The following is a 21,295-nucleotide window of genomic DNA, read 5'->3' as shown; positions in this document are numbered from 1 at the left end:
GAGGGGGGAGGGGGTTGAGGCTTAATAAACAGCAAGGAGGCTGAAAGACCAAGTTAAGGCCATGTTGGGCGGCTGAGAAGTTTGAAGCAAAAGCGCATATGAAAGTTCTTGAGGGAGCATGCTGGAGCCTACCTGGAGGGAAGCAGTATGACTACCATCTTTGTCCAGCTGGTTCTTGGCCAGATTTCTTCTCTTGCTTTCTCAGATGGAAAGAACGCGTGGCACTCAAGTAACACAGAACAAATCCAGAGTACAAATCTTGTTTCTAAGCGCCATTCTCCAATGAAAAGAAAGCAGGTTTTCTTGGTTCCAAGACAGGGGCAGGGCAACGACAAGATAAGCATGGAATGTCTTGTGGGCCCAGACAGCCAGGAAGTGCTCCAAACAAAAACAACGTGGGGGAGGGGGAGTTAAATGTAAAACCTTAAACTCTCAAGATCATGCAAGCAAAAATAGAGGCAAATTGGATGTGGGGGGGCACTCGTGACTTATGGCAAAGTCTATCGAATATAATTAAAAACACACAAACAGCAGAAGATAAACGACATGGCCAAGGCCTCCTAAAAATTAAATACTCCTTACAAATCTGGCTAGACCAGAAGATGTACATTGGTACAGATAGGAAATGGAAACACAGGGAATCCAGGACAGATGATCCCTTCAGGAACAGTGGTGAGAGTGGCGATACCAGGAGGGTGGAGGGGAAAGGAGGAACCGATTACAAGGATCTACATGTGACCTCCTCCCTGGGGGATGGACAACAGAAAAGTGGGTGAAGGGAGACATCAGAGAGTGTAAGGTATGACAAAATAATAATAATTTATAAATTATCAAGGGTTCATGAGGGAGGGGGGAGCGGGGAGGGAGGAGAAAAAATGAGGAGCTGATACCAAGGGCTCAAGTAGAAAGCAAATGTTTTGAGAATGATGACGGCAACAAATGTAAAAATGTGCTTGACACAATGGATGTATGTATGGATTGTGATAAGAATTGTACGAGCCCCAAGTAAAATGAATTTTTTTAATTAAATACTTCTCACTGCCATCAAGTTTATTCCAACTCATAGCGGCCCTAAATAGTGTTTCTGAGACAGTCGATCTTTCTCCCGAGGAGCAGTGGACAGTTGGCAGCCCAATCCCTTATGGAAAACGACTTCTCCAAAAGAGGAAAAGTAAGCTTCAGGAAGAGAAGAATTAGTTTGGAAATGACATATCTGAATGAGGGACTAATCTCCAAAATGTAGCAAAAGCTTCAACACCTCACAAACAGAAAGCCCCTGTTTAAAAATGGGCAGAGGACATGAGCACCCCAAAAGACATGTTCTGGATCCTTTGCCATTGTGGTGGTGGTGGTGGTTCCCACTCACGGTGGCAGCAGAATGCAACCTCGCCCGGTCCTGCGCCCTCCTCCCAATCGTTCTCAGTTATGTTGGAGCCCGTGGCTGTAACCACTGTGTCCATCCCTCCTCTCTAAGGTCTTCCTCTTTGTCACCACCCCTCCACTTTACCAAGCATGATGGCCTTCTCTAGGACTGGTCTCTCCTGAGAACGTGTCCAAAGTATCTGAGACCGAGTCTTCCTACCCTGGCCTCTAAGGAGCACTCTGGCTGTACTTCTTTTAAGATGCATGTGTTTGTTCTTTTGGCAGCCCATTAGAGAGGTGGCATTCCAAAAACCAAGGTGAGATTAAGATTGCCAGGTGGAAATAGCAAAAATAGGGCAAAGAATGAAAACAGATGCAGGTGAGCGTATACAGAAAGTGGAGCCCTCATGTCCTAGTGGGGTTGTAACACGCCACGGTACAACCACTGTGGAAGAGAGCATAACGCTTCCTTAGAAAATTAGAAATGGAGATACTATATGACCCAGCAATCCCACCACTAGGTATATAACCTAAAGAAATAAGAGCCGTGCACAAATAGATCTATGCACATCCATGTTCACTGCAGTATTAGTCACAAGAGCAAAAAGATGGTAACAACCTAAGTGCTCCTCAATCGAGGAAAGAGGAAGCAAACTCTGCTATACATGCAAAGCAGGGTCCTATGCACTGTTAGAGAATGATGAAGGACGGTGAGTATGTGACACGTGCATGACCCTAGAGGACATTAGGCTAAGTGACATTAGTCAATCGCCATAGGACAAATATGAGATCACCATTGTAAAAAAAAGTAAAAGCCACAAATAGATTGACAGAGAAAGAAACATTCTCTGAGGATTCCCGAGGATGGGAGCAGCCAGAAGGGAACATGAGTAGCTAGATAGTAGACATGTATTAACTTGATGCATGTGGACAAGTAAGGGAATGACAATATCTAATAAAGGGGAAGTCAGCGCAACATGACCAAGGCAAAGGAAGAAACTGAGAGCTCCACAAGAGAAGAAGGCAACACAGTAATGTACTGTACAAGATTGGGAAACAAACCATACTTGATGAGTGGATCCATAGGGAGATATGTAAGCAGAGCAGATGTGAGAGGGTGATTGAGCATATATACCCACAAGGTTAGGCAGAGCTTATTTCTTATTTCTACATATGTATTTATAGGTGTGGCAAATACATCCAAATACATCCATACAAGGGTAAAGTTAGGAATACTTCATAGCCATAACCAAGCACCTTGAGGGTCTGAATTACTGGGTTTTAGAGCTTAGGACCATAGTCCAGGGACATCTATGTTTATTGGCATCTTAGCCGATTAAAGCCAATACTGTACATTGTGCTCTGGTGAGTAGGGACTGGGATCTTAAAAGCTTGTGAAAGGCCATCTAATAGCAAAGAAGAGTGAAGAAAATCAAAGATTCATGGACCAAAGAACTAATGAACCGGTCAAGTCAAAGCTTCTGCTAGCCTGAGACTAGAAGAACTAGATGGGGTGTGGTGACCACTACCAACCCTCTGCATGGTATTCTAATAGAAGGTCTTGAGTGGGAGGAAAATGTAGAACACAATTCAGAGTCATAAAAAGACCAGATTTACTGGTCTGATAGAGACCGGTGGAACCCCAGAGACCATGGCCCTTGGGCTCCCTTCTAACCTGAAACTGAAGCCTAGAAAATAAACCCTAGTGCTCTTCAGCATAACCCTATGAGGCCCAAAGGGCAATATTTGCCCCAAAACAAACTTCAGAGGGCAGAAAGGAGCAAGAAAGAAGGGTCGATGGACATAGGGGAACCCAGGGAGGACAGGAGAAGGGTGCTGCTGCCTCGAGAGGATTGCAACTAATATCATGAAATGAAATGTGTATAAATTGTGGAAGGAACTAATTTTCTCTCTGAACTTTCACCAAAATCACAATAAAGTGTTAATAATAGTAATAGGGACATGTTGAAGTGACAGGGAGCAACTTGAAAGGGTTCCCAGCGGCCAGATCAAGGAAGTTTTGAGGAATAAAATAAAGAATGCTTATTCCGTTAAGAATGTTTGACTATCACGGTGATGAAGTAGCAATGAAAATAATGTTATGGTTGGGTGGGGGTCACCACCACATGAGGAACTGCATGAAAGGGTCACAGAATGAGGAAGGTTGAGAACCACTGCTCTATAGTGTTGCTTTGAGTTGGAATTGACTTGATGGCAGTGGGTTTTTCTATAGATTATAAAACACTGAATAACATAAATATTCATGAAATAAACAAATAATTAAAATAACTAAATAGATGGCAAGATAAATAAATGAGGCCCAAGAGTTTAATAACTCTTCCCTACAGAAGAAATACAGGGCTTTCTACACCCTTAAAAAGTTACAGTCTCGAAAAATAAAATAAAATTTTAAAGTTACAATCTCAGAAATTCAGAGACGTTTTACCTTGTCTTATAAGCAGTGAGTTACAGAAGTATTCTAATTAATAAGTGTAGAAATTTAAAAACCACCATTAACCAAATACCACTGTGCTGCTTTCAAGTAATAATCATCAGTGGATGCTAAAATTAGTTATGTGAAAGTATATTGTCAAATCAGATGTTCGTTTCAAATACCTATCACCTTCCCCCTGTCATTTCACCAGCCTATTTGCTCTTTGTAAAAAGTAGAAAGTTTGTGGAAACTGGATGTAGATTTAACAAATTTAAGCTTCAAAAAAAAGTAAGCTTCAATAGCTGGTTACTTTTGCATAGCTACTGTTCTGATAGTATTTTTATTTGATAAAGCCAGTATCACTGCCCTGGAGTCAATTCTATAGGACAGAGTTGAATTGCCCCTGTGTATTCCCAAGACTAAATCTTTTTTTTAAATCATTTTCTTGGGGGCTCTTATAACATTCCATGCCTCATTTGTATCAAGCATATTTGTACATATGTTGCCATCATCATTTCCAAGACATTTTCTACTTGAGCCCTTGTTTTAATGGGAGGAGACAGTGGAGTGGCTGGTGATTTCCAAATGTTAACCTCCTGTTAACTTCCTGGTTAATAGACCTCCTAGTGGGTTGTCACCCACGGCCCCACCAGGACTCCTGGTAGATGGACTTCTGTAGCTACTGACCACACCAAATAGTTTTTTCCTCTGTACTAACTGCCGAGGGTCCCCAGAAGCAGTTTGCTTTTGAGGGCCTGCCAGCTCCCCTGCTTGCTGCATTGTGATGTCACAACCAGCCGACACCTAACAGAGGAGCACACTAAGTAATGAGACCTAACAAGTCCTCTTAAACTCTGGGACACGAGCAAGCCAGAAGGTGAGAGATCATTGCCACTCCTGGTACCAGGTACGTTTCTAGAGTCCCGTCAGGAAAACAGAAACTATACTGGTTATTTTAACAGAGAGAATATCATACAGGGAAATTATTGTAATACTGTAAAGGTACAATGGACACCGGAGGTAACTCAGAGATAATAACTACAGAAAACAGCTACCACTCTCAGGACTGGTGGGAGGGGAGCAGCTAAAGAAAGGTTGGTATGATTAGACTTCAGAAGCTTAGAGGCACAGTGGTATTCGAACCCATACTTCTGAAGAGTGCGCATGGCCTGGCTGGGGCTGGGGCTTCAGGAACTCGGGAGGGTCTCTGCAGAGCTGAGACCTAGGGAGGCTTTGAGAAGGGGTGCTGATACCCAGGGAACTCAAAAGGACCCACCGAGCTGGAGATTCAGAACTGTGAGAAGGAGTTCTAGAATGTGTGGGCCTAACTACTAACTTTAAGTGGGCGTGCAGGGGGAGATTCGGAACGTATAGAACAAGGTGAGAGCTGAGACCATCTGCCATTGCTGGGAGAAGACCATAGTTGGGTTCTGGCTAGCAGGAGTAGCGAGCTCCATCTTTTCCCTCCAGTCTTCTCGTTAGCCCCCTTGGCAAAGTCTAACAGGGAGCACCTGGCAGAAGGGAAGCACTGTTCACAGAGTCCCAGCGTTACAGAGTAGAATATTCAATAGGTGTGGAGCTGCAGGGCAGTAACCAAATAACCAGCATCATGGTGAATAAAAACAGTCACCAAAGAGTTGGGCTTATATTATATATTGTGAGAAATCCATAAGGACAATCCCCTGGTCTCAAATTTGCCTTTTGGAATTTTTTCTTGGTTTTCCTTTTTCAATGTTAGCTTGGCAGTGGAAGAGCCTATAAAATGATGTGTCTGCACACAGCATTAGAGAATATTCTCTTGTCCATCTGAGATGTTCTCACTATTCACAGGACCGGCAGACCATTGAATACTACCCATAATTTTTTAATAAAACCAAATTATCGATACACACAACTTGAATGAATCTCACAGGCATTAAGCTGAGAGTAAGAAACTGGTCTCAAAAGTTAGATAGTCTGTGATTCCATTTATATGACATGCTCAAAAAGAGAGACACCCCCACCCCACCCCCCGTTGTAATAGAGAACACGTTTGTGGTTTCCTGGGTCAGGGGCTAGGGAAGAAGAGGACTTATAAAGGGTTAGCACAGGGAGTTATTTGGGGTAATGGATCCAGATGGTGGTAATGGTTATATCAGCTTAGACATAGGATAAAATATATAGAATTGTACTTAAAAAAAAAAGTCAAACCAGAAGGTGTGTGGCGTGTGTGAGAAGTTCTTGTCTTTTTTTTTTTTTTAATTACTGTGGGGAGGTCAGGAACGACCTCCTGAGCCTTTGTCACATCTGACCTGCGTTACCAAGGAGAAATTGGACTTAGAGTGGGACTGAACGTACAGCATCTCTTTCATCACCACATGCCTCTGTGGTGGCTGCTGGAAGAATTCTCCCCAACTTCTGGCTATTCTGTTGCCTTGCACTGCCAGCTCCACCAATTTGGTGTTTATTCTAGGTTTATTTGTTTGGCTTTGGCTTTCATAAATGAGAGTGGTAGACTCTTTTTCTATATGTATGTGTGTGTGTGTGTGTGTATATATATCTTTTTGGGGCATACGCTTCGGGCTGCTAACCGCAAGGTCAGAAGTTTGAACCCACTAGCCACTCGGGGAAAGAAAGATGAAGCTTTCTATTCCCATAAGGATTTACATCCTTGGAAACCCAAAAGAGCAGTTCTGCTCTGTCCTATAGGGTCGTGATGAGTCAGACCTGATTCCGTGGCTGTGAGCCGTGAATTTCTGCATACCTTTGAGGGTATTAAGGGATAAAACTCACTACTTTCAAGTTGACTCTGACTCATAGCAACCCTATAGATAGATTACCACTGCCACTTTGTTTCCAAAGCTGCATATCTTTATGGAAGCCGAAAGCCTCATCTTTTTCCCTAGGAGTTGCTGGTGGGTTTGAACTGCTGACCTTGTTGTTATCAGTTTCCCTTGTACTCCAATGTTCTGCCAAGGCTCTTAATAACATAATAGACATCATTCATAAAATTCATTGCCACCAAGTCAATTCTGACCCATATCTGTGTGTTTCCAAGGCTATAAATCTTCATGGGAGCAGAAAGCCTCCTTAATTGCCAAGCAGTTTCTAAAGGGGCTGTGCTTGTTTCATACACTTCCATCAGCAATTTATGAGAGTTCCAGTTTCTCCACATCTTTGCCAATATCATCCATCTTTTACATTTTAGCGTCTCTACTATACAGTTGTATCTCATTATGGTTTTCAACTGAATTTCCCTGATGAGAATTGTTATTAAGTGCCTTTGTCCAAGTGTATATTTTCACTTGTCAAGCACCTCTTAGGAGCATGGAGACAGTGGTGGTGACTCTCCCTGTCAGGGAAGAGAAGTGAAAACATGACTTGGAAAAGCAGATTTATTAATGATAAGGAGATTTTCCCCAGTCTTAAATATTTCTACTTTGTAGCATTCTGAGTAGATAGTTAGAAGAAGAAGAACGCAGTCTCTCGTCCTCCAGTTTGCCACCATTGTCCAGAATTCTGCATTAGAAAGACACTCCCTTGGGGTTAGTAGTAGACGTTCTCATTCTCAGGGTCTTAATGAGAGTGAGCCTGTGGGCTTCTTTCTAGCCTCACAGCTGGCTGGGGGTGCGTTGTGATAAGAAGGGTTTAGGAGCAAGGCATGAAGGGTTTGGGCACTTATGAGAGGGAAGGCTGTGCCAGGCAGGGGTACTGCATTCAGGTCCTTTGGGGGGAAATATGAAGTCCTGGGCCCCTGGAAGGAAATGGTGCTAAAAACAAACCAGAAAAGCCTTAGGAGCGCAAAAGCCTAGTATGTCCCCTCCTCTTCTACTTACCTCACCATTTTATTGTCCCAACTTATTAGGTACCATTGCAAACAGGTCAGAAAGCTCAGATCCCAGTGCTAGTCAGTGAGAGATTTGGGTGGCATCTCAGGGAATAAGAGTGCGATTTAATTGTAAAGGCAAAAGTGCTATGGAAAGAAGGGCTTGTTAGCTTTCTTTCATAATGATCAAGACAATTTATATACATGGACAAGACGTACACACTTGTAAAAATTTTTTTTGAGACAGAAATGAGGGAACTCGGTTTAAGGACAAAGAAGCCCCATGCTAAAGCAGAACTAAAGCCAAGATCACCTCACCAGGAACTCAGGGAGGTTGGCAGTGACATTTCAGTTCTAAGGTTTTGTTTCTGTATTCAGACTGTAGTTTCCAGTGACGGTTTCTCATGTTTAAGACAGCATGATAGCAGTAAATCAGCTCTGAAAGTCGACTGCTATAAATGCCATGTGTTATCAGTGAGATCACAAACTCAAGCCAATTTTCAAAACATTTCCTACCGGAATACCCACAGCATTTTAGCAGATGTCTTTTTGGAACGTTTGGAAGCAAACTAAGCCCCCATCGGCATATAAAATCAAACCTAAAAGAAAGTAAAACATAGGGTCCAAAGATTCTCATTAAAAAAAGATTCTAATTTTTCTGTTGGCAGGAAGAGAAAGATTGGGTAAAATCTTGAGATATTTGGAGTAGAGAGAGATGAACTTTTCTTCCTCGCATGCACATACCCCACAAAAGAAGACTGGGGCTTGAAATCGTCTCATTTTCCATCCAAACACTGTCTTTGAGTGATTTTGAGTGCAGTATCTGTGACTTTTTTTGCTATGAACACCGGTCCCCTAAGTCAAACTTGGCTTGTGTTGAAACAGTCTCATGGGAAGCTCAGGAAATCATTTGAAGGTGTAACTGATGGGGCCACAGGGACAGAAATGGGGTGAATGTACCAAAGGAGCACCTTCTGTTAGGGACAACATAGGGCATGACTGGTAGCAGCTAATTCCAAAATGGTGGGACTTGGAATCTGAGGCCTCTCAAAACTAGTGCTAGGTGGGCCAGAATGGGAGACTGGAAGAGGAGGGCCAATTTGCCTTTATTTTCGGTCAATTTTTGCCCAACAGTTTACTACAAAATTGTCAAAAACTATAGAAAAAGTGAAAGAATTATACAATGAACACCCATGTACTCCTTATGGAGAAACTCTCTTTAATCTGATCACTTATTTCTGCTGGGACAGATTTGGAGCCTCTGCAAGGAAAAGCTCTTGAATGAATGAAAGAATAAGTCAGTGGGGGGTCTCCGAACAATATTCCCACACCCTGACTCTAGGGTAACCGAGGTTCCTCACTGTCCCTGCGGGTCTGCTTCTAGTACCTGTTGTTTTGGATGCTGCTTGCTCACGCTGCTTTATCTCCTCCTGTGGCTTGTTATCTTTGAATGTAGGGTAAATGTTGTATTCAAAAACGAAGTGTATCAATAATGTGATGTTATTTCTTTAGGAGAGGAGCTTTGTTTGCTTATATCAGGTACCTAGGGCTGATATATAGATAGATAGATTTATATTTGTATTTATATCCCTATTGAAGTGGTAGGAATACAGTTGTAAACAAGAAATAACTGCTGCCCTTACAAGTATGACTCTGAATAAGCAATAGGATTCATTTAAATAGGACCTTCCAAGCCCCCAGGGAAAAGAATACTTTAAAACACTACAATGCAGCAGTTACTAAATCATGATAGAAATAAGACCATCACCCATTTAAATATTCTAAACTTGAATACTCTAAATCCACAGGCCATATACAGGGACTGGACTGTGTGTGTCTAGGTCAAGAAATCAAAGAATATGATTTTCCACGTTCAAACTCAGAGGTACCTAGTTTCTACTTCCACCAGCTAGAGGTTGGCTCTACCAACAATACGCTGTATTAGAGAGGCTGATTAGCTGAAGAGGAATTGGCCTCTCTGCTATGTTGATAGTAGCTCCAACTTCCACAGTGTGAGAGCTGAACCCACGCTGCGAGGTGTAGAACAAAGAGACCTTAACTTAATCATGTTCCCAAAAGAAATCTTGTTACTTCCTTATCTTAGAGATAAGGAAACTGACCTTTGAAGGGTTGAGTAATCATGGTGACCAAAACTTCACAATCTGAGTTGAATCTCAGAACTTGTCGTCCTTAGTCTCAAACTTTTGAAAAATAAAAACATCTGTCCAGGACCTACTCCTGGAGAAGGCTCAATTACCAAAATTAATATATTAATATTATTAGTATGTTTTCTCACCTCAAGTTTGCTGCTGTGTAACTTTTTGAAGATCCTTGCATGATATCAGAAGACCCCAAACCGATAAAAAATCCATATTGTTGAGAATGAGGGGGTCAGAGCAGAGACCCAAAACCCATCTGTAGACATAGGGACAGCCCCTCACAGAAGGGTCGTAAGGAAGGGATGAGTCAACCAGGGCGCAGTCTAGCACCAATGAAATACACAATATTCCTCTGGTCCTTTGAAGCTTCCTGACCCCCCCACTGTCATGGCCCCAGTCCTGCCTTTCAGTTCTGACTAGACCGGAGCATGTCCACTGGTACAGATGAGAGCTCATGACACACGGAATCCAGGTCAGATAAACCTCTCGGGAACAGAAATGGGAGTAGTGATACCAGAAGGATAGGAGGAAGGTGGGAGGAGGAGGAGGGTAGGAAGGGGGAACTTATCGCAATAATCGACACATACCCTTCCCCCATCCCCACCCCACCGAGGGGGATGAACAACAGAAACATGGGTGAAGGGAGACAGCGGTCATTGTAAGATATGAAAATAAGAATAATTTATAATTTATCAAGGGGTCATGAGGGTGGGAGGGTGCGGGAAGGAGGGCAAAAAAAAGAGCTAATACCAAGGGCTCAAATAGCAAGTAAATGTTTAGGAAAGGATGATGGCAACATACGTGCAAATATGCTGGATATAATTGATGTATGGATTGTTATAAGAGCTATAAGAGTACCCAATAAAATGATCTTTAAAAAAAAAAGAGAAAGAAATCCTTGCATGAGGCATCAAAGCCTTTGGCATCCTTGAAGCAGCACCTCTTTCTACGTAGGGTTTGCTTTCAGGTCCCCTGTTTCCTATTTTATGCACCCCAGTGGCTTAAGGTCCCGACATCCTTATCTGCGACGGATTCTTAGGGGAGAACCAGGTAAGTGTCTGAACTCATACACCAGCCCAGCTGTCAACATGGTCACTTTCAGTGAGGAAATGGTTACTTGTCACAAATAGGTCTCTATCAAAGTGAGCTGGGCGAAGGAGATGGCATTGCTTTGCTTACAACGAGTCATGAACACCTCTGGCAGCTAAAAGTTAGAAACGGGGAATGGAAACAGGTTGAGTGTTCCCCAAAGAAATGCCTGTTTGCTGCAGTCTTAACAATAACTGGGCCCAGCATACATGCTGGGTTTCCTATGTAACCAATTGTTGGGGTGCTTTCTCCACCGGTTGCCACCTTATTTGCCCTAGGATGGTGAGTACCTTTGGGTTCCGTAGAGTGTCTGCTTCCTGAGATCCTGATCCTGACTCTTACTGCATTGGGGTTTGCCACCATGGCTGAAACCCACTGAGCTCGTGTCATTCAAGTGAACAAATCATTCTTTTGAGTGCTCACCATAGGGGTGACACTTTGCTGCCATTACGGGAGACTGAAAGGACTTTTAAAGATGGCTCCTCACCTCTAGGAATTCCTCATCAAAAACATAAAAAAGCATTTACAGCCATGTGGCATTAAAGCAGCGCTGTAGGATAAATGCTACAGTAAAATGTCTAATTGGAGACCAAACTGACCTGGCTTAGATCTTAGAAGAGTTACAACGTCCTTCTCAGTAGACCCCACGAAGATTAGTTTGGTTACCCCAATGGGACCGAACATGTAATTTGTGTAGCCCAGTACGAGATGAAAATGCAGGGCCCCTTCCTTATTGAAAATGTAAGAATTTCAAGACCGTGACCACAGAGCCTTAAACCAAATAGCACATCCCCATGGAACTAGCTCCGTCTCCTGATTAGCTTATGACTATATGGTGGAAGGCAAAATTTGAGCAGTTCAGAGGAGGAAATTATGCAGGAAATTTTATTCCAAGTAATCCACAGGAAAATAAAATCCCTTTACCAAAACCCAAATCAAACTCACTGCCCTTGAGTCGATTCCCAGTCACAGCAACTGTACGGGACAGGGTAGAACTGCCCCTGGGAGCTTCTGAGACTGTCACTCTTTAGGGGCATCGAAAGCCTCCACCACTGTCTCCTACGGGGCGGCTGGTGGTTTCAAACTGCTGAACTTGCAGCGAGCAGCCCAATTTGCACTCTTAAATATGTTCTTTCCCAAATGAGCAAATGGGGTTGGAATAAAAAACGTAGAAAAAGTACCATTTCTAAAGATAATCTCACAGATAGTTCACATAATGGTGGTCGTCCTATAATAATACCAACACACTTCCTGACATATGAGTGAGGCTTCTCCTTATATTGACTCATGGAATCCTCAAAACAGCTAAACCAGCCTTAGAAGACAGATGTGATCATTTCCCTATCTTACAGATAAGGACACTGACCCTTCGAAGGGTTGAGTAACTGACCCTGGTCAAATAAATGATTTGTTCCAAACAAATAAGGGGTAGAGGCAAGGTTGGAGCACAGTTTAGTTCCAGGTCCATGTTCGTAACCATCATCTCCATGAAACCCCAAGTCAAACCAAACCTGCTGCCCCAGAGTAGATGCCAACCCTGGGGGAGCCTGTAGGATAGAGTGGAACTGCCCCAAGGCTGTAAATCTTGACACAGGCAGTCTGCCACATCTTTCTCATCGGGAGCAGCTGATGGCGTCAAACTGCCAGCCCTTTGGATAGCAGCCAAGCGTACAACCACTGTCTGCAACCAGGCTCCTGCTATTTATGCCACCCCTCATAAAATACTCATTTAAAAGGAAGGAAGGGAGGGGAGGAAGGGAGGGGAGGAAGGAAGGAAAGATGTCCCAGTATGTTCATTCTGTGTTCATTCATTAATATCATACCCTTGGTTTAGCCGGGGTGCATTGGGTTGTGTGCCTGTTTTTAATTTTTCCTTTTTCTGTTTGCATTTCATGTTCATAGTTTAACAGCACTCGTTCGCCCTCCCCCACTGAGTGTTGCCACATGACCCCGTGGAGTAGAAAGGTATTGGCTCTGAGAGCATTCCTTCATAGCCCTTTTCCCACTCTATCCACATACTTTCACTTTCTTCTCTTTGACCTTGCCTGTGAACTCTGTTCCTAACTAACGGGGCTTGCCTTTTGATCGAACTTCAAGAAGTGTTATTTTCCTCACGTGAATGAAATGAAGGGTAACTTAAGACAGTCGCGCCTATGGCTCCCCAGCCCCACCCCCGCCCCAGGTGCAGTGAAGGCTCTGTTCTAGAAGGGCATCCATCACCTGATGCTGCACCTGGACTTGGTGTCCCGGAAAGCCGTGGTGACTTGCTCTATGTGTATCTGAACTGTTAGGTTTGGCTTCTCAAATCAAGAGAGAGAGAGAGCAGGACAAAGGCATTCTCTGGCAGCCAGTCATTCTCGTCACCTGTGTCCAGTCACTACTCTTTCTTGGTTTCCCAGCCCAGTGTTCTTCAAGGTGGGGGGTTTCCCCTCTTGCTATAGCTCACTTACACACTGGCTCGTGGTCTCGCTCTCTTTTTTGCAAGCGCCAAACTTTTTTTTCCCCCTTTTGGGAAGTTACCTAGGAAACAAAGTCTTTTGTGCTCCAACTTTATTTGAGCGACGCGGTTTGCTGGGAATCTGCACAAAAGTGGAAGAGAGAAAGAAAGTTGCGATGTTTTCCTAAAACCTTCATGGTGGGCCCAGTTTTCCCAAGGGGGGGGCGACCCATGGCCTCTGGGGTGTGTTGGGGAGCTGCTGCGCAGGAGCCGCTGACAAGGTAAGCGAGTGCTGGCAGTGAGTTCCGCCGCCCAGGGGCCCTGCAGTCAGCTCCTTGGACAAATTGTGAAACCCTTAGAAGCACATGGGAGGGAGACAAATGGAAGACGAATGATCTGGAATAAGAGGAAACATATTCATTGTATACCAATGCCCCCCCTTCCTCCGCAATGGGGTAGCAAAGTAGAACTAAGCTCAGTATCGAAACTTGGTCTTTGAATAATCGCCATTAGAAATTCAACCCTGAAATGAAAACCCGTAAGGTCACGAGAAGAGCCTGCAGGCTGTCTCAAGGCCAGGTAGGGGGCCAACAGCAAAGGTGGTTTCTCGTCTGGGTGCAGACGGACTGAGGCAGAACAGTGCATCAGCCCAGACTGAAGCTGTCCCCTACATCGATCCCGAGCTCAGGGACCAGGGCCCTTGGACACTGCACAGCCAGGAGGAGTGGCCTGAGCCCCTCTGGGGTGGGAACTGTAGGCTGAGGTCTTCTGGATCCATCGGTCTCATGAAAGCTGCAAGTAGTCTTTTTTGCTCATCTTCATTCGAGCTTCGCGGATTCCTTTGGGGTTGTCACTGTCCTTGGTTCGCTGGTTTCTGACAAAGGCACCTCCTTTCCTGTTTGTGCAGCACGCTGTACAGGGTCAGCCCTGGGGAAGAATTTTATAGGGTGGACTTGGTGACAAACATGGGGAACGTTGGTTCTTAGCCGACTCTATACAACCAGGATGGAGTCTTCAATCACCTGGGCTAATAGCCCAACTCTCAAATCAAAAGCTAGACAATATGAATATTTATCAAAGATTTAGGTTGAGAAATCTCAAATGTCCACTGGAAGTGACACCCCTAACTGGCACACCTGAAAGCCAAGCTCCCTGTGCGTGTACAAACGAAATGAAATAAATAGCCTCCGACAGCTTTCGCCTCACCAGCTGGAAGACAAAACAGTTTTGAATCTTTTATGCAGGAGCAGCATTTGTATTGAAGAGTCTTCACTTTGGCCTATCAATGAAAGTGGGTTCAACCGGAGAAGGGGTCGTGTGAAATGCTATTCCCTATTGTCGTGGTCCTCTAGTGAGGTGAACTCAGATCTACTTGGCTTGTCCTTCATGTGATAGCCTCTGAAAGGTCTCCTGACTCCAGGTTTTCCTACAAGCTCTCTGGACTTTTACTCAGGCATTTAAATCATTGTCTTCCTAGTCACCTTGGGCTCCAGGACATTGGCTAGGAATTTACAGCAAGATTGATATCCAGGCTGGGGAACGTCCATTCCACCGGACTCATACTTTTTTCCACTTTGAAGTTCAGGATTTCTGGCTACCTGTTCTCTCCTCTTATTCCACTTAACCTAAAAAGTGTATGAAGGTAGCATCTTTCTCTTTGTCTTTGTGTCGCTTGACTCTTAGAATCCGACTTTCAGTTGGTTGTGGGTACTGTGTCGGGAATCCTCCCTTCTTCCTGACAGCCTGTCTCTGATTTCATTGCTCTTCACTAAACTGTGACATGCCTGATGTGTGTGTTGGTTTATGAACGATGATGGTCGAGTCTGAATCTATTCTATTTTCAGTCCCATCCCCCAGAGGATGAAGAAACAGATGTCATGTTAGGGCAAAGGCCGAAAAATCCAATACACAACATTCCTTCCACCCTGGACAAGCAGACCAACTGGAGCAAAGCCCTACCTCTCCCCACGCCAGAGGAGAAGATGAAGCAAGATGCCCAAGTGATCTCTTCCTGCATCATTCCCATCAACGTGACAGGTATCGTTCTGTTTGTTTTCCTAAATTAAGGGGCAGTTGGGTTGGCATAGTCTGTGTATGCAATAGGGTCAAAACTTTTGCTACTGGGCCTATCATGAAGAATGCCACTTAGTAAAACCCTGAACACTTTTTTTTCATCACAAAAATACAGCCCAGAAGATGGTTCATGTGCTTTCGTTGGACTGTGAACATTAATTTGCATCGGTTGTACTGTGCCATTTGTTATGTAAATGATCGTTTCTTTTTGAAAAAAGAAACCAGCAACCAAATACCTCTTTGGCCATAGCTGACTGAAATACGGGGAAAGCGGCAGCGTTTAATCATATGCTAATGTGTGGCATGCAAGAAAGAAAGCAGCAGTCTGCAGGCTTCTAGAACTGCGAGTCATGGGCCCCTAGGCCAATGCTAAAATTTGTTTTCATGCTTCCTTGAATGAAGGTAGGCTTTCCTCAAAAAGACCATTTAGACTTCTGTATTGGTTGGAGGGGGTGGGGTTGATCTAGCGATTTATGGATATGTAGAAGGCTGAATTGTGTTCGAAAACTTAGCCAGCCTGTCTGTCTTTCATGCTCTGCTTTCTTCCTCCTGGGCAATGATAGATTGAGTATTAGTCTAGGTAGAATGGATGCCTTTCTGAATCTCCCTTTCATTAATTTTCTTGATGACCTAGCCAACTATTGGCAGCAATTTTAAATTCCAGACTTGACTCCATAAGTGATAAGTAAAAACAATGCTCTAAAATATTCAGACTTTCAAAGATAAAAATGAAAGGAGCCCTGCGGTATAGTGGGTATGCGTTGGACTGCTACCGCCAAGGCCGCCAGTTCGTTATCACCAGTGGCACCATGAGAGAAAGAGGGATTGCAGAAGAAGGAGATTTAGAATTTAGAATGTCTCATCTTGTTAGAGTTGTTAGCAGACAGCCTTATGGGAAACACCCACAAGGAATTCACAGTGCCTTTCCGTTTAAGTTGCTAAGAGATCTCAAGCAGGCAGTCAATGATTATGGCCCAGACTCACATTTTGTAATTAGCGTGATAACGGCTCTAGCAGGGTCTGAGAGCTGGACCCCTACAGACTGGAGAGCTTTAGCGAAAATATATCTTTCCTCTTCAGAATATTTGCAATCTATTATGCTGTGGAAGGAAACGGCCCTGGCAAGAGCATGAAAGAATTCTGAGGATGGGATAGATACAGGAATTCATCAATTGCTAGGGGATGAGAAGTATATCACAGTTGAGTCTCAACTACAGTTTACTGAACAGACAATAGGACAGATATGTGAAGTTTGCTTAAGTGCCTGGGAAAAGATAATTCCATCAGAAGAGAGAGAGCCGAGTTACACGGCTATAAGACAGCAGAATGATGAGCCTTATGCTGACTTTGTGTCTCGACTGGAAGATGCTATTTCCAAGTGTGTAAAAAATGTCCAGGCAGTAAGAGACTTAGTGCATAAACTATCTTATGATTTCACTAATAAGCACTGTAAAAATGCCTTGCATCCCTACAGGGAACACGGCATGCTGTTAGATTATCTCAGGATATGCAGGAATGTACAGACAGAGGAATACAAAGCTGACGTCATGGCAGCTGCATTGGTAAATTATATCAGACCTGGAAGAAAGTGCTTTAGTTGTGGAAAACCCGGTCGTCTTCAAAGAGAGTGTAGGAAAAGCAAAAAAGACCGTGAACTTTGTCCACGCTGTAGAAAGGGAACTCATTGGGCAAGTCAATGTCGTTCAGAATTCAACAATAAAGGACTACCATTAGCAAAGAGTTCCCTGCGGGAAAATAGAGGAAGGAGCTTGATACACCCCTCCCAGCAGAGCTCAGAAGGCAAGGCCTCTGCCTAACCCAGGAAAAGAATCTTTGAATGTCAGAAACCACCCAACTTCACAGCAGGAGACCAAACCTAGCCAAACTTGCAGAACCCCAGCCTCTGTTATCGCTGCAGTTGGTTTAACTAACCAAGAGAAGGCTCAGAAGCCCTCACAGCAGCCTGTTGATTCTAAAATGCAGGAAACTGTCTTTGAAAGAGTAATACAACTTCTATCAGGAAGATTTAACCTAAATAGTCAAGGAATTAAAATTGATACTGGAGTTGATCAGAATTGTGAGGAAAACCCATAAGCTGTGATTAAATCAGAAATTATTAAGAGCGGCAATTGGGGTCTGCTACCTGAAAGAACTAAAGGATGTTTATTGGGAAAGTCCAACCTAAATTCTCAAGGTGCTCAGGTTATTGCTGAAATTACTGATCAGGATTATGAAAAAATTAAGGCAGTAATAAAATCGGATATACCATGGCTTATAAAGGAAGATCGCTTAAGCCAATTGTTGCTTCCATGCATTTCTAAAGTAAAAAAATATGCCTACCAAGAAAGAGTACTTAAGTCTAACCACCCTTTAAATGAAGGGGTCTTCTGGAATGCTGTTGTAGGGAACTGCTACCCTCAACGTTGCCAGTTCGTTACCACCAGTGGCACCATGAGAGAAAGATGAGGCTTTCTATTCCTGTAAAGAGTTACCGTCTCAGAAACTCACAGGGGCAGTTCTACCCTGTCCTATAGGCTCACCATGAGTTGGAATCAAACTCGATGGCAGTGGGTTGGGTTTGGTGTTTGGGATATATTGGGCTTTCTTTAAACATCTCTAATACTTACACATTATTTGTGTGTTGATATTTTCAGAACAGCCATATTTTGACTCTTTGATTCTGGTACTCGGTGAATAAAGATTCCATACTTCTTGGGATACATTTTGGTCACACACAGCTATGTAACCCCACTCATATTTCTCTCAAAGAGAAGAGAAACTGGTGTCTAGGAACCTGGGGCACAGATGCTTTCCTTCCTGAGAAAAGAGGGTTGCAGTTGATCATCGTGAGCTGGGAGTTCATTTTCTTGATGACCTATTGAACTTGTAGAATAAATTATTCTCAGGATGTACACTTATCTGACTTTCATCATCTAAATGGGAGATGGGAGGGAGTTCAGCTGCCAAAGTGGATCATTTTGGTACCCTCTTATACTAACTTTCAGCTCTGGGAGCATCTGCTTAATAGCAGCACTGGCTTTCTCCATGGTGCTGTAAGTAAAATCTTGTTTTCCAGGGAGTGGAGTCAGAGGGACAATAAATAAATGAAAAAGGAAAACAATTTAGTCCTGTGATTAGAAGGTGCCCTGGTGGTGCAGTGGTTAAGTGCTTAGCTGCTAACTGGAGAGGTTGATGGTTCCAACCCACCACCACTCTTCGGGACAAAGATGTGGCTGTCTGCTTTATGAAGATGACAGCCTTAGATTTATGGAAAAGGATAAGACAAAGCAAATGTCTAGAGGCCAACCTTTCATAGTGGTTACCAACAGTAGGAGGGAGGGGGGAAATGGACGGTCACTGGTGATGGGGCCAAGGCTTTGATTTTCCGTTTTGAAAATGATGATGGCAGCATATGTACAAATGTGTTTGATACAATGAATGTATGGGTTACAATAAGAGCCCCCCCAATAAAATGATTTATTTTAAAAAATGTTTTAAAGAAGATACATTAAGGATAGAGTTGCACAGCTGATGATTAAAATGCTGTCACTCTGTTGTATAGCTATAAAAACGAATTGACAAAAGTTATATGATAGATTTACTGTTGCTGAGGCTGCTTATGTATATCCAAACATCCCATGAGATTCGTTTCCCTGGTTTAGAGGGATAGGGTCTTGGTTTCATGGGACATGCCAATTAATTAGTCTAATAACATGTTTAATACTTTGGCTCGACCTCCTAGTTTGTTGCATAGTGCCTAGGATCTTGAAAGCTTTCAAGGCATGACAATTGGTCTCTATCCACCTGGATTAATACAGGGAGCAGGAAAGGCAGGACCAGGAGGAGGATCTGGAGACTATCTGACTAATTTTCTCCATGAACAAACACCTCCTTTGCCATGAGACCAGAAGAATAGGATAATCCCCAGTTCTCATGAGTGAAGATTCCATTTTTAAAATTCCATAGAAGAATCCTGATCAGAAGGGCAAATCTGGATACGAACAGATTTTCAAATTCTTACGGACTCTAGACCATTTGAAACCATGCAGACTGGACGAAGTCCTGAAACTATTGTCTTGAGATCATCTTTCAACTTTAAACCCGAACTATTTCCTGAAGTCATCTTAAAACTGAACAATCGTTTAGCTCAACTAGTGAAAAACGTCTGCCCTGAGACTCATGCTTTTTTTTTTTTTTTCTTTTTTAACATTTTATTAGGGGCTCATACAGACTCATGCTTTTTTAAGAACTCTCCATATCAGGTCATGATGAGTCCAATCGACTCGATGGCCGGACGGTGTAGAGGTGCGCTTGGTAGTTTTGGTATTGGATCAGTATGTAGCTGGATCAAATTGACAGTGGTAATTCAAAAGATTAGATAGGAGCCTTCTGAAGCTGTGAGATTATGTTAATGAGGGAGGAGCCACTCACTGATGGAGGGTGAGAATGGGCCCACAACTCAAAGGATGAAAGCATTGTCACACATCATAGATGCAGAAACTTCTGCATTGCTGTGTATATACTCAACAACAAAAGCAATAGAATTTGGAGATAAAATAAGATTACACCCTTGGAAATCCTATGGAACGGTTCTACTCTGTTTTGTAAGGTCACTATGTGCCAGAATCGGCTTGATGGGAATAGTTTTTTTCTTTTTAAAATTATTTTATTGGGGGAAATAGATTTTGTTGGGGCTCCTATGATTACGGGCCACTGCTTTGTGATTAGAAAAAAAGGGAAGTCTTTTTCCTTTCCTTTTTGGCTCTTGTTTCCCTTTTGCTTTTTTGCAGGATTCTCAAAGGCCTAGATTTGATGCTGACTTAAAGAGCTTTACTGAGAAAGTTGTGCATCATGTTCTCGTGACACCTAGTGCCTACCTGTGTATCCTATGTGTTCCGTAATTAACCCTCTCTCTGAAGATGAGAGTGGCAGATTTGGCATTTGCGTTCCAACTGAGAAAGGGAAATGCATTCGTGTTAGCTCCCCGATAATATTGTAATGGATCCATCATGTGGTCTCTCAGGCAGATTTTTCAAAGTGAGTTCTAGACACGTTTGGCACGGGGATCCTACGCTGAAGTCAAATGAATTCAGTATATAGCTGGACCACGATTTGACATATCATCCTGTCCCTCACTTAACAATAAAGCTAAATAGATTCCCAAAGACAGCATTCTATCTTTCTGAGGCAAAGCTCACTGGGAAAAGTGCCTGTGGCAGGCCTGTCTCGGTCAAGAGTTGGAGTTCGTCATTCCACCCCCCCCACCCCCCCAATCAGCCTTCGAGCTTCACATGCCATTGCCACGCCTGTGATGATGGAGAGTCAAACTGACAGGTACCATGGTTTGTCCCCTGTGCTTACAAAACCAAACCTATGGGAACTACAACATGATAGTCATAACATTTATGTATAAGCTTGAGGACTGCCTTGTGTTTCTTTTCTTAATTTTATTTTATATTTATTAAACAGCTGTTTTGAATCCCTAAATTACCCAGTTTAATCAGCAGGAAATTATGCGATGATATATATATATCTTGACCAGCAATTCTCAACCTGTGGACCGCAACCCTTTTGGGGGTCGAACGACCCTTTCACAGGGGTCACCTAAGACCATTGAAAAACATGTTATGTCTGATGGTTCTAGGAACCAAAACACCACTCCTCTATCCATCTCCAGGTGGGTCCGCCCATAGGCAGATATGCCCACATACGAGTACCTGGCGTGAAGACTGTTACCCATGCTACCCCATGCTTCAAGACCAAATTTCATTTATTTGTCATTAGAAATAAGTATTTCATAATATAATTATATATTGTTTTTGTGATGAATCTCTATGCTTTCATTTTGTTCCGTCTGTAACAATGAAATTACATCCTGCATATCAGATATTTATATTACGATTCATAACAGTAACAAAATGGCAGTTATGAAGTAG

The 21,295-nt window shown here is 43.2% G+C and overlaps 1 protein-coding gene across 1 annotated transcript in view; it reads left to right on the top strand.

Moving 5' to 3' along the window:
* NHS (NHS actin remodeling regulator) overlaps window positions 1-21,295 on the top strand; it is a 395,745-nt gene that overhangs the window by 360,463 nt on the left and 13,987 nt on the right. The window contains exons 6-7 of the mRNA XM_004710004.3: window positions 12,752-12,814; window positions 15,131-15,323. Of these exons, the coding sequence (XP_004710061.2) occupies window positions 12,752-12,814; window positions 15,131-15,323 (256 nt within the window). The remainder of the gene's footprint in view (window positions 1-12,751; window positions 12,815-15,130; window positions 15,324-21,295) is intronic.

This window comes from Echinops telfairi, unplaced genomic scaffold, assembly GCF_000313985.2.
Source record: "Echinops telfairi isolate 266 unplaced genomic scaffold, ASM31398v2 ScPeMD7_53;HRSCAF=182, whole genome shotgun sequence".
Lineage (NCBI taxonomy): Eukaryota > Metazoa > Chordata > Mammalia > Afrosoricida > Tenrecidae > Echinops > Echinops telfairi.
The sequence above is the reverse complement of the archived record's forward strand: the minus strand, read 5'-3'. Positions and strand labels throughout refer to the sequence as shown.